The sequence below is a fragment of the Falco peregrinus genome, chromosome 8 (genome assembly GCF_023634155.1).
Source record: "Falco peregrinus isolate bFalPer1 chromosome 8, bFalPer1.pri, whole genome shotgun sequence".
In the NCBI taxonomy this organism is placed as follows: Eukaryota; Metazoa; Chordata; class Aves; order Falconiformes; family Falconidae; genus Falco; species Falco peregrinus.
In genome coordinates, this window is record NC_073728.1 from 31,254,678 (window position 1) to 31,267,732 (window position 13,055).

General features: G+C 41.5%; 1 protein-coding gene across 4 annotated transcripts in view; it reads right to left on the reverse strand.

The window, feature by feature from the left end:
• Positions 1-13,055, reverse strand: part of SEMA5B (semaphorin 5B) — a 281,793-nt gene that overhangs the window by 13,052 nt on the left and 255,686 nt on the right. For all 4 annotated transcript variants that reach the window (XM_055812546.1, XM_055812543.1, XM_055812544.1 and 1 more), the window contains one exon: positions 10,300-10,505. In XM_055812546.1, the coding sequence (XP_055668521.1) occupies positions 10,300-10,505 (206 nt within the window). The remainder of the gene's footprint in view (positions 1-10,299; positions 10,506-13,055) is intronic.

A 13,055-nucleotide genomic window follows, 5' to 3' on the forward strand; every position in this document is an offset into this window, starting at 1 on the left:
GCAAGCTAAGAGTGGTTTTTAAGACTTCAATGATTCTTCTTTTTGATCTTAAACATTTGCTTAGTGTCTTACACTAAAAAAACCTGCCTCACTTGATGCTTTTGTAAAATTTCTTGAGCTCTGCCTGCACCCAAGGCAAAGGTAGCAGTGGCCAGGGTTTATGTATTGAGTTTTTTCAGATGAATTCAATACGGCTCTTTGCAGGATTTACAGTGAAGTGTAGATGTACAGATGAGGAACCTATTTTATATATGAGAGACAAAAATATCCCACTGGGACACTAAACTTATGATTGGATGTTCTTTTTGGATGGAAGCTTACCATATTTTTAGACTGGAAATTCTTTGTTCACTGTTCCTGGTAAATAAATTAAACAACTCCCAAATGATGGCAGCATCTGTAGATGTGCTCAGGTTGACAATGGAACTAACATTAAATTATAAGAAAATGAAGAGCTAAAGTTTTCTGTAGCTATTTGAAAATTGCTATTTTACCCTTATACTTAGGAGGGACTGAGGTTATATTACTGCCATTTTAAACTTATAAAACCCTTCAGAGTTGGCAACATAAAGGACCATTGTCAGAAAGATGCATTGGCACATCTCTGACTTTAAGCACATGAGTAAGATGAAAAACAAAATGAAGTAAGATGACAAAACAGTAAGACAAACCGAAGCGAGACCCTGCTTAGAGCTAAGTCTGGGGTTAAGTATTTGCCTCAGCTGTAAAGAGAAGGCCGAGGAATTGGTGGAAGTCTTCCCACTGGCAAGTGCAGGTGTCTAGCCTAAAGCTTGCTATTTATGCCTCGCTTGCCAGCAATTTGGTGGTGGCAACACCCATGACGTGGTGTCCAGACAAAAACAGAGGAATTCAGGGCTGCCCCAAGCTGCTTCCCAATATAGCTGGTGCACAGGATATAGCAGACATGATCTCAGCTGCGTGGGAAGGTGCAAACTGTCTCCTTGCTGCACTACTATGCCTTGGCATATGCCCTTCCTGGGTCCCTCACGTATACAATAGTGTTACTACAGAGATTCATCACTTGAGCTACAGCACCTGCCCTTGGGCATGCTCTAGTACTCAGGCTAACTCACCAGAGGTATAATCACTGCCTTCTAAAACTAAGTTTAATAGTTCACATGGGGTGCAGATGGTCATCTAGAGCGACTGGGCTCTGCTGGGCTTCAGCCGGTGGTAACTAATGACTAACCAGAGCGACTGGCCGTAGGTCTGTGCGGGGCAGGCGGGTCGGAGCCAGCAGCCCTGAGTTTTCAGACAGGTCTCAGAGCTGCTCGTTCTGGTGAACTACCAACACAAGTCATGCAGTCTGGTGCCAGCCCACAGTGCTACATTTAGACTGAGAATTGCAAAGGTGTAACTGCAGTGGCATTAAAAAAAGAAAAAAAAAAAAAGAATAAATGTAGTAAAAATAGAGATAAAAGTAAAAACTGGGCCTCATTTGCCATCTGCTAACTCCATTCAGTCTCTTATAGTCCTATTGCTTTCCAAATATCCCCCACCCTCTAAATAGCCGCGTTTTGATTATTTTCCTCAAGATTGCTTTGTTTTCTCCCCATGTTGCATCTCACCTTGTTATTTTCTCTCTACATTTATAACATCCTCAGGTCATTTTCCATTATTTCTATACCAGTGGCTGGTTTTTTTGATACACCTCCCAATTTAATATCTTCTGCTAGTTTAATTAACACGCTGGCTGCACCCTCTCCAAGCTCATTAATGAAGATATTAAATAAAGCCAAACCTTGCATTACTGCTTGCGGTGCCCCAAACAACTCCCCCCCATAGTCCCATATGTTCCCATTAACAATTGCCCGATGTTCACAGTCCATTAGCCAGGTTTCAATCTCTACAGCAGCATTCCTGTCCAAGCCAATTTCTATTTATAATTCACAGTATTATTTAATACACCAATGCCATCCTCTTCGCTTTAGGTGTATGGACCAGTGAAGTTGCTTTTTTTAACCAGCTGAGAATCTGCCCTGATGCAGCCATCTCATGCTTTTTCTTCATTCTCTAATGCTAAAACTCTCGCAAAAAGTGATCATGTTGGATTTCTTACTGCTCAGCTGTCAGTTTAGCCCAGCCACCTTTCATTTCATCCACGTATGTGATATGTTGCCTCTCAGATATTAACTCGGATTTGCCTGCACATTAACACTGACACAGATTTGTTTCAACGAGCTTCCACCGCTGTAACTGAAAGTACAGTCAAGTCAATCCCATTTGTTTCTCTTGGTTTCACTCTAGTGTGGCCTTGACTTTGCCAAATTTTAAAGACCAAGTGGGATTTAACACCCCATTGATATGCTTTGTTGAATGGGGAAGGTCCAGGCATACTCTATCGATTGTGGGCTTGTTTGCTTACAGATATTTTGTCTTACGCCCAAATCCAACTGGCGTTTCCCAGACAGACTTACTGGAGCTACTTGTGGGATTTTAGTGCATTGGACTTTGTTAGCTTAACAGTGACTTAATTAGCTAGGAGGAAATTGGGCTGCTTTCTTACAAACGCTTTTGTATTACCTTTGCATTTCATGGCACTGGGGGTTTGCCCAAGATCCATGATATTTATAAAGGTAATTGGAGTTGTTCATTAGCTGCGTCTCACAGACTCTGGGATACAGTCCATCTAGATTCCCTCATTCATGGATTTTCAGTTCTTTCCTTTATTCACATGCTTTGCGCCAAATGTCAGGACAATATTAGAGCTGATTTAATGAGGATTCCCCCAGCTATAGGGGAACGCAGGCAGAGCTACTCCTGCTTACCCTATGCCAAACCTATTGTGCATATATAAATGATGCACCAGGGAAAGGTGGTGTAGCGTTGCTGCAGCCCATGCCGTGGCAGCAGCCAGCACATCCTGAGCAGCCCTGAGCTCTCAACTGCTCTTTAGGACAGGGCGGTCATGGTTCAGGAAAATACATCTAAGGTATTTTGGCTGTCCTCTCTCAGAGCTGCCAAACATGTTCTGGACATTGACACCTAGTTCTGAATACTGACACAGCTGTCTTTAATTTGTATGGATGCAGCGCCATTTCTTTATAATTCTACTTAAAAATCCATTATTTACTAGTGGAGCTGTTCCAGAAGAATGCAAGGCAGCTCCCCTCCAAGTGTACCACAAAGCTTATAAGTTTTCTGGTATTTATTGTTTGTCTAATATTATCCGCTCCCTTTACTTTAGCTTCCTGCCTCTTTCATGTCTCCCTTTAAACTCTTCTGCAAACACATAATTAATTTCTCCTGACCATCTTGGCGGCACTGAAGATTTCCCAGTTCAGCTAATGCACATACCACCGCCAGCCAGAGCTTTGAGGAGACAAAGAGGGAAGAACCACTTGCAAGCACCTGGACCGAGGGAGAACTATTAACTTGTAGCAAATGAAGGCAGGGTATACTTGAAATATTCCTCTTCTGACCAGTAGAGGGAAGTCATGTAAATACACAGCAGTCAGCGCCGCGCAATTTTGTAATTCCCATTCCTGAAGTTGTTCTTAATTGAATTCTCCTTCTTCCAGCATAGGTGGGTGGGTGGAGACAGATACATGTCAACCTCAGAGAAATTAGGAAAGGCAAAATTTTCAAGAATAAGGTAATACTGATCATTACATTGATCGATATAGCTGGAAAAATCAGATAACTTCTTGGACACATCTGTCTGTCTTCAGGTCTGAAATAATAGCTCACGTGTTCAAAAACCTGCCAGCTTTTCCCAGATATACTAATTTATCTAATTAAAAACAAACCAAAACTTGTCTGCCTACAAACCTGTCTTGCCTGCATCCACAAGTTATCACAGCTGCCGTAACACAATCCCAAAGAAATGCTAGCATGAGCATCCATGATGACTAGCCTAGCTTGTTAGAAGGCAGAGCATGGACCATATCCCTGACCTGGGTGTAGAGGAGATACACCTGGTTGTACAAGGAGGAGGAGAGAAGTCTGAGTCAATAGAGAAAAACATGACAGGATAAATATCAAGCATCTACCCCCAGCATCACTTCTCAATATGGCTTAAAGAGGAAAATAAGTCATCCCAAAAGCTGGACTCTCTCAAAATGCAGGGGGAGGAGGAACGATGTGGATTCCCACCTCACAGTTAGCAGCAACAGCCCTGTGAAGTCACGAAGGGTTTGTATGATAACCAGATGGAGCGGGGACCAATTCCCATTGGAAGACCATTGAGAGCAGCTGTTTAGCATCCCAGAGGAAGCAGGAGCAAGTAAACATTCAGATCCAAATTGGCAGTTTCCCCTACTCTTAAATAATGTATCTATGAGAGGGAGATATCTGTGACTTGCACACAGCAACCCACTGAGCCACTGCTGGCATGGGGTGAGGACACCTCCATGAGATGCACATCACTCTACTGGCACAATTATTCTAGGACAGCCACACCTCCAGGCATGCTTGATTGCTCAATTTGGCTTGACCCAATGATATAGAGGGGAGAAAAGACACTAACAGATTTTGACTGAGACACACCACTTAATCCTTTTTTCCCCATCAGTAAGCTCTCTTGCTTTCCCTTCCCAGCAGGCATTATGTAAATTGAGAGTCCCCTGAAGTGATATTTGCAACTGCAGGATCATACAAGAAAGGGCACAATGCTCCTTTCCCAATACAACCCCCTGCCCCTACTATTCTTTTTCAAATAATACTATACTCATGGCAAGTACTAAATATATGTACTCTACCATTCAAGCACCTAATGTTCTTAAATGCCACTTAGTTCAGGGCAAATAGTCTTTGTTAAACATGAAATTCAATGGGAACAAAATTTATGTTTCAATCTGATTCTATATATACATATATATATATATATATAAATAAATATAATATATATAAATTTTTCCCAGCTGATTACATCAGCTAAGTATCTCTCTAAACCACCATGCAGTTAAAGCAAATACTTAAGGGAGGCTGTTGATAATTTATTGATGATGTTGGGTATCATCAGCTGCTGGATTATGTCTGAAATTTACTGCCCCTTCCTGGGGCTTGAATGATGCACAGTGAAGGGGTCACCAGGAAAAGAAAAAAACTTATATCACAGTGCTATCGGTGTATGCGCTGTGACCACTACAAATAAATGGGTTAGCCAATTTTAGTTGAAGTAGCAACATATCAAATTAAGCAATAGGACACCGAAGCCTTAAGTTTTCCATGGCAGACAGAAACAAACATCCTCAGAGACCAAGGCTGACTTAGACAAAGATTCCTCTAGGGTACCTGACAGTAGTTAAAGCTAATTTAACTTGAACAGCTGGCTTTCTCCCCGCTATAAAAAAAGGTGTGATTTTCATTGTCAATGAAAATGACCATCACCAAGACAGAAACATTTCAAATCCATACAGGGTTCCACTTTCCTATATGCTGAGCTTTATTTCTTTTTGCAGTGTTGAAAGCCACACGAAACTCCTAGCCTGTTTTATTCAGAAGGATTCTTCTTCCAAAGACAGAATTGGTTTCTGTTTCATAACCCTCCACATTGGTATTTTATTGCCATGAATTATTTGGGATTAGTAATGAAGTGTGGATCACAGTGTCCCGAGTCCTTCACAGGGGTTGTCTGCTCTGCACTGTTATTTGATTCTCAACAGCAGCATTCCCACTTTATTAAAAAATATTCATTGTGGTTTCTAATTTATACAGAGTCCCAAGTGATCTACAGAATATTCCCCCATTTTCTGGTAGCTGCATTTATATTTGCTGTATAATTTTGGGCAAGTGCAGAACTCAACAGTCTCACTGAATTTAATGTGCATTACTCTGATGTTCTCCTAGGAAATTCAGGTATCAGATGATATATCTAATATTTAGTTTCCCACTTTCATTGCCGTATCCTGCAATCTCTCTCATTTCTCACCTCATCTTCCCCCACAATAAATTTGTTCATTGACATAAATGACTGTTTTGATTGAGCACAAGTTCAGTGTTTGGCCCTGAGCTTCATTGAGAGCAGTGGTGATGCTCAGAGCAGATGCAATGCTCCTCAGGTGCTTCCTCACCTTATTTGAGGCATCAGCATTGAAAGAGTTTGACTGCATGACTCATGACTAAAGCTGTGTTTAAGGAAGGAAGGACAGACGGAGGTCTGTCCAGCACAATTGAGAAGAAAATCTGCAGAATCATCATCATAACCATCCTGAAAACTTACATTTCTCACTAATCCCATCTGGCCTGATCCAAAGGCGATTGGATTTTGGATTTGGACCAATGTGCAGATGCCTTTGTCTGTCCAAATCCCATGTAGAATAAAATGTTGGCTCTTTTTATTGGCAGAGGATTTAGCAATAGGAAGAAGTTCGGTCCAAACCCTTTCTCGATGTGTGGCTGTTCCAAGAGCTCCTAATTCACAAGGGTTCAACCTTGACCACACATTCTCCTGCTTCCACTGCAGGATCATCTGGTTTTCCATCAGCCTGGCTCTAATAAGTAACTCACATGAGTAAGTCCCTGAGTAGCTGAAGCAAGATGTTAAAAAAAGAGGATTTCCTCTCTGCTTTGATAGCCAGTTATTAACTGAATGACATGGCAGTACTGGGAAGGTTGTAGGTGGTTCTGTAACCCATCATGCCAAAATGTGAAGAGCAGATAATTTTTATTTCATTATGCTCTTGTTCTGCACAATCTTCAATATTGTCAGAGTACTGTATGAACTTTAACCAATTAATGAAACATGAACTGCTTATTAGGTGACCCAAAAGGTCTCTTCCCTACAATCTGTGAATAACAAATCAAAATCAACGTGCTGCTGCTAAATGCATATGCATGAAATCTTTTAAGACATCATGGCTAAAATAGCTAATAATAAATCTCATAGCATTCTTGAGAAAGCAAAACAGGAAGGGAAAAGAAGCCAGCAAAAATAAAACACTCTTCTGCAAAACACTGCCTAGGCAAGTTAGCATCAGCTAAGTGATCAATAGGTCACCATTATGTATGATATTTACATCTGATCTGCATTACTGCATTGCTGTGCTGAAATGTCCAACAAGGCTCAAATCAGCCAGCACTTCCTTCATTTAAAATCTGCCTTTATATAAAATTCACCTTGATTTATGAGTTTGCATTCAGTGCTGTACATTTGAATGTAATACTGCCAAACTTTCTACTGTGTTCACCTGCTGGTTGAAGAGCAGAGATACTTCAAGATGAAAACAAACTAAAGATGATTGCAGAAGGCTTATTATTATCAAAGAATGGAAAATAATAGACTAGTGCATATGGTCAGCCTTCTGCTACCATCATGTCACTGTGCATTATCATTTTCTGTTACTGAAGAGTAGTCTACACACCATGCCTTTCCTTAATCATGGATTTATTAACTCTTTCAAACACACACACACACACAAATCTACAATGATTCTTTTGCTTTCATTACCTAAAAAATGTTGGGGGCAGTTTTCTTGGTATCTGCTGAACAGAAACTTACTTGGTTTTAGAATCTGGAATTTCAGATGTTTTCACTTTCTTTCATACATACACATTTTAAATTCAGATGGGCCCATATCCAAGCTCAGTCCAACCCTCATTTTCCAGAAGGTGAATTTTAGCTCCTCCATCATTTGAATGTTAATTGTGTAGCATCACAATAAAATCACACACGCTCCTTGAAGGCATGAAAAACTCCCCAACTCCCTCTTGACCCTTAGAAAAATCTGCCAGTTATTCCTAAATATAAAGCTGGCTAATAACAAGTTCTGTAAGTAATTACACAGCACAGAGCACACAGAGCCTTCCTCTTATTGCACTAACACTATATGCTTCAAGGGAACACTGAAGAGAGGCAAGTGCGTAGTATTAAATGAGACATTTTCAGTCAAGGGTTTAAGAGGGCCAATAGAGAAGATGAAAGATGAAGATAACGAAATATTCAGCAGGAATAGAGGGAAGGGTCTTCACTTGATAAACAGAATTTACCCTTTCTGTAAATCTCTTTGCCTCATTTACCGCTCTGAAAGTGTATGACTTCAAGTTCTTCTCGGCCAGTAGCCCCTTGCTCCCAAACATTTAGTTTTGGTCTGTCCAATGACTGCGGATTTATGCCTTTGAACTCTTTCACTTCCTAACATTCTATAAATAAGCCCCATCTGGTCTATCTCCTTGTGTCCAAGTCCCTTCTTCCCCCAGCCTCATACAGTCCCAGTTAGCTAATGCCTTCCTTTAAATAAACTAGACTTTTCAAAACTTGATCTAATGCCTAAGCTCTTTATGTCCCTTGAAAGAAGACTCTAACAGCTGCTCACTGTTACTACACACCAGATAAAGTATTCAGAGATGGGTCTATCGAAGAGGTCAGCTCCCTCCTGATACTGCATTAACTAATTGCTGCTATTTTAAACTTTGCTTAGCTTTGTTATTACTTCTACTCCACTGCACCACTCGGCATAGACATATTGCATTTCATAACCCATTTACCCAATTGATCAAGATCGTTCTGCGAACAACTTCATCCTTCTAAATTTTAACCGTTCTGCCTATTTTAGCCTCATCTGATAACATGTGATAGCACGATATAAATCACAAAGAAAACGTTAACACAAAGCCAACCCTGTAACTGCCTGCTTTTGACCACAAAAATAAATTGGTCTCTTTTCTTCATTGTTTGCTATGTAAGAAACAAGGGGATATTCTTGCTCATCTCTTTATTCCTGCAAGCCTTTCTCATCTGGGTTTTCCTATTGACTTTGCCACAACTACTCACATAACTGAAATGACTACTCTCACAGTCTGAAGCTTCCAGGATCAGGTCCCAGTTCTTTACCTGTCTTAATAATTTATTACCTAACCCATATATGCACAGTGTGTAGAATAATACATCCTGTGAAACTTTGTTAAAAGCTTCTGAAAATCCCAATATGTCTGCTACTTCCCTGCTATCTAGATCAATATTTATTTAATTTTAAAAAGGAATCCAATTTGCTTGACATGATTTACTTTCCACAAATCCATGCTGACTAGCATTATGTTGCTGCACCCTTATTAAACTACATGCAACTGTAGCTTATGCTTCTAGGAAATGTGGGTTTGAGACTGCATTTGTAGGCAGCAGGATCCTCTGAGGGGCTGCAATGCCCAACAGAAGGAATTCAGCACATGCTTACTTCCAAACTGGTCTTATTTTCTAGCTCAAACTTTAAACACCAAAATAACATTGACTCTTTTCAATTTATTCAATGCAAGCTCTTAGTTCTGATGCAGATTCACATTGCAAATCATGGCCATGTATCAGGAGTTATCTTGTGCCCAGCATTATAAAATCCCTACATTGAAACAGTCTCCAACACCCAGGGAGTTTAGACTGTGGCAATGGTCCCACCATTGATCTGTTGGGTCTCAGCTATAAGCCAGGACCGATCAGCAGAAACAGACAATCAGAATCTCAACAGCACGTAGCTATACGAAGGAACAAGCAGCTGCAGTTTCCCTGCATTTTGCATTCATGTCCCAAATAATGCTCCGCACTCTTCAAGTAACCTTAGGTAGGCTGTTCCTCCTGTGTGATGTGAAGCCCCTCCACCCATCCCACTGCTCACTTCTCTGATCCCACACTTCACCTGGGGACTGATGCTCAAATACAACGATGCACAACTGTCTCAGCATATGGTGCCCTGCACCTTTAGTCCTATCTGCTCAGGTGATGGGTGGCATTCTCTTTAGCAAGCAGACATACCAACAGACTACGCCACTTCAACGCTCATCTCCTCTGAAGGCTTCAGCTCCCATTTCTGCTGCTATCATTGAATTCTGCATGGCTGCCTGGAGTAAGTTCTGTCCAGCACTGATAGAGGGGGCAGAACCCTCCCTGCTTTCTCATTCTCTCCAGTCTGGCAGTTCCCAAAGCATTTCCAGAATCTCATCCTACAAATACACACTTTTCCAGCTATTTGTCTAATAAAGTTGCCATTTTTATTCTTCCTCCCCTCCGTTTCCTCATACCATGCACGAACAATGCACTGAATTGAGCTCTTACTGATTTCTTAGAGGTCTATTTGTATACATACAATAGTCAGAATGGGCTGGAGTATCTTGGTATATACGTGCCAGACTGGCATTCATCAGAACTGTGAAACAGAACAAAATCCCATTGCGGTAATGGGACTTTTTACCCCTTTGTGACAGTACAGCTAAATGCCCCTTCAACCCCACATGTAATGACGACAGCTGGGCACAGAAATGCAAACCGACACAATTCCAACCATGATATAAATACAGAATTTGTTCAGGTAGTATCAAGCTGTTTGTGGTATTTCTTATCAGGTACCCTACCTTGAACTCCATAGGGGTGTACTTCTCGTTCTTGGGAGTTGTGTTGCCCTTGTAATGGAGATGGTTGGGAGTGGTTGGGTGGATAACAGTCGACTCCTGGGACTGCCTCTGACAGCGCTGGCAGTACACGTAAATCACAAACGTTAAGAGGCTAGAGCCAAAGAAACAGGAGACCCCAGTGGCAATCAGATGGATGAGACTAAAACCTGCAAGAGAAATGACAAGAGATGCTATTTTTAAAGAACAGCCTTTTCCCTCCCCTGACAAGACCACAGGTGCAAATCAGAGCTACGACATCATGGGCTCAACATTAATACGCTGTTGAAGCCAGTCTTACGTTCTAACATAAACTGACATAATCTCCCTGCAAATCAGTCTCCCCACTCCAGCTCTGCCTTGTGCAGTTTAACAGGTTCATGCATTGTTTTCTCAAAGCTCCCTCCCTGTCTCTTCTCTCTCCCCTCTATTGATACTGAAACTAAACATTATGTTAAGCTGACAGCTAAAGAAACGAGCCGTACAAACAATGCACATTAATGGATTCCAAAGCAAGCGCATGTCATGGAAATAAGGGGATAAAAATGCTCAGTGTTTCTCTGAAGGGGAAGGAAAGCCCTTTTTGTCAGCCGCCCAAGACACCTATGGGACTGTGCATAGGGTGGGGGGCATACACATTCCTCTCCTGTGTAATCCAAGTATGCTCAGCATTTTTGCTTATTCAGAGCCACGTCTGCACTGCCACCGAGGTGTATTTGTACCGGTAACAGTGAAATAGGGGTCCTCAGGGGAATGGAAAAGATAAAGTGGACAAAGGAAAGGGGGGAACCGCTTGAAAAACACCTGTTTGTTTTCTCCACAAACTGCAAAGATAGGAAACCAGCTGCAGGCAGGTGCCAGTGGGGTAGCTACAGTGCAAATATTTCAAACAGAGGAGCTCTTGTACTAGAAAAACCTCCTACAGAGATCTCCCCACATGGGATTGCAGCAGCACCCTCCAAGCACAGCGCTGACCTCTGGAAGGGGTTGTAGTATCCCACGTGCTGGGAGGTACCTAACTCCCAGCTCCAGCTGGTGGGGGGTAAGACAAAATCAAACAGTACTCCTCATTCCTCCCTCACCTCAAAGAGTCTCAAACCCCACGGTAAAACCAACCACCAACAGATCTCCGCTGACAACAGAACAAACAGTAGCGACCTTTACAGCCACCAAGTTAATGAAGCAACCGGAGGCAATCTTGGGTGGCAAAACTTTATCGCCTTGTTGTCTTTTGCTATGTGCAGGGGAGAATCTACGGGAAAGGAATCAGCAATGACGACTCCAAATGCTATTGCCCTTCCTCTGCCTTTGCACTGTCGTCTTTCAAACAGGAATGACAGGGGCCCTAGCGCCTGGAGGGGGGACCCTGACTGCTGGCCCCCAGGGCAGCTGTGCCAGGGGTCAGCCACATCGGCTCGGTGGCAACTGCAGCAGCAAAATTCCCATAATACTTAAAGAGCCAATTCATTTGGACAGACTGCTGTGTTGACTTGACCGTGTGCACAGAAATGGAAGGGACTACTCAGACAGTTGCTTAAAACGAGGTTCATTCTTAGTCTGATCACGGTGTGCATTTTTTTGGTGCCATCTTACATTTTAACTGATATGCTTTTCAAATAGAGAATTCTGCCCATTAGTCTATGGCTCTTCTCTAATCTTTAGTTTAAAAATATCCCCCTGAGTTTAAAAAGAACAAAACCAATAGAGTTCTACGGCAAAGTAATGCACTTCAATCATAATTACAGTAAGGAACATACAGAATTTATTAGACTGATGAGCTACATTTATTTTTTAAACCACACTATAAAATTCTATTGCAAGATTACCACTTTCTATTGTGTTTTAGATGATGGTCCAACAAGCCAGCAGAAAGATAATAATTTCCTACTAAATGTTACAAGAGTTTTCCAAAAAGACATTTCCTTTCTAAAAACCTCTGCTTTACATCACTCATGAGAGCTAAAACACAGAATATGCAACTGTGCTCAGTAAAGCTACATGACACACTGCCACATTCTCCTCCTGCCCAGCTTTGCTTACATTGCAGTGAATGTTTCATTTCACTGCTACATTTGCAACTCGCCACAGTTGGAAATCCTTTCTAAAACATAAAGCACTCTTATATTTCACTCCCACCTTTGAAAGACCCATCTGATTTTTCAGATTACTTTTAGCCATATCTTAGGGAAGAAAAAACATTTTTTTCTCTCTCTCTCTTTTTTTTTTTTTTTTTTTTTTTTTTAAACCCTAGAATTTGTGTGCCCAGAGGGAAAGCTTTCTGGTTCATCTCTCTGAAAATATAGATTTTCTGAGATGTATCAACAGAATTTCTATTTATTGGCTCCTTTGCCAAATATTACAGACATTAGGTAATAAATAAATAATATTAGCTATGGTAAAATGTAGATTGCAACAGCAAATACAATGGTGGCAGTAAAAGAAGAAAATGTGGATTCAGTGCGTAACAGTAGAGTACAACATGTAGCAAGGAGTCCAGGAACTGCGGCAGACACGTTGCACCCTCTGAGGGAGGAGCGATACAGAAAGCCAAGTGTCACATTGCAGGTGCTGAAATCTTAATTCCATTGATTGCTCCACACTCACAAACCGGGAGGCCACATTTCTGTGCCACAGGTGGCAACCCTTTTTTTGCCATGATCTCCACAGAGAGAAGAGATTTTGGCAGCCTGTGAATCATCTAGATTTCAGGAAAGTAGGGA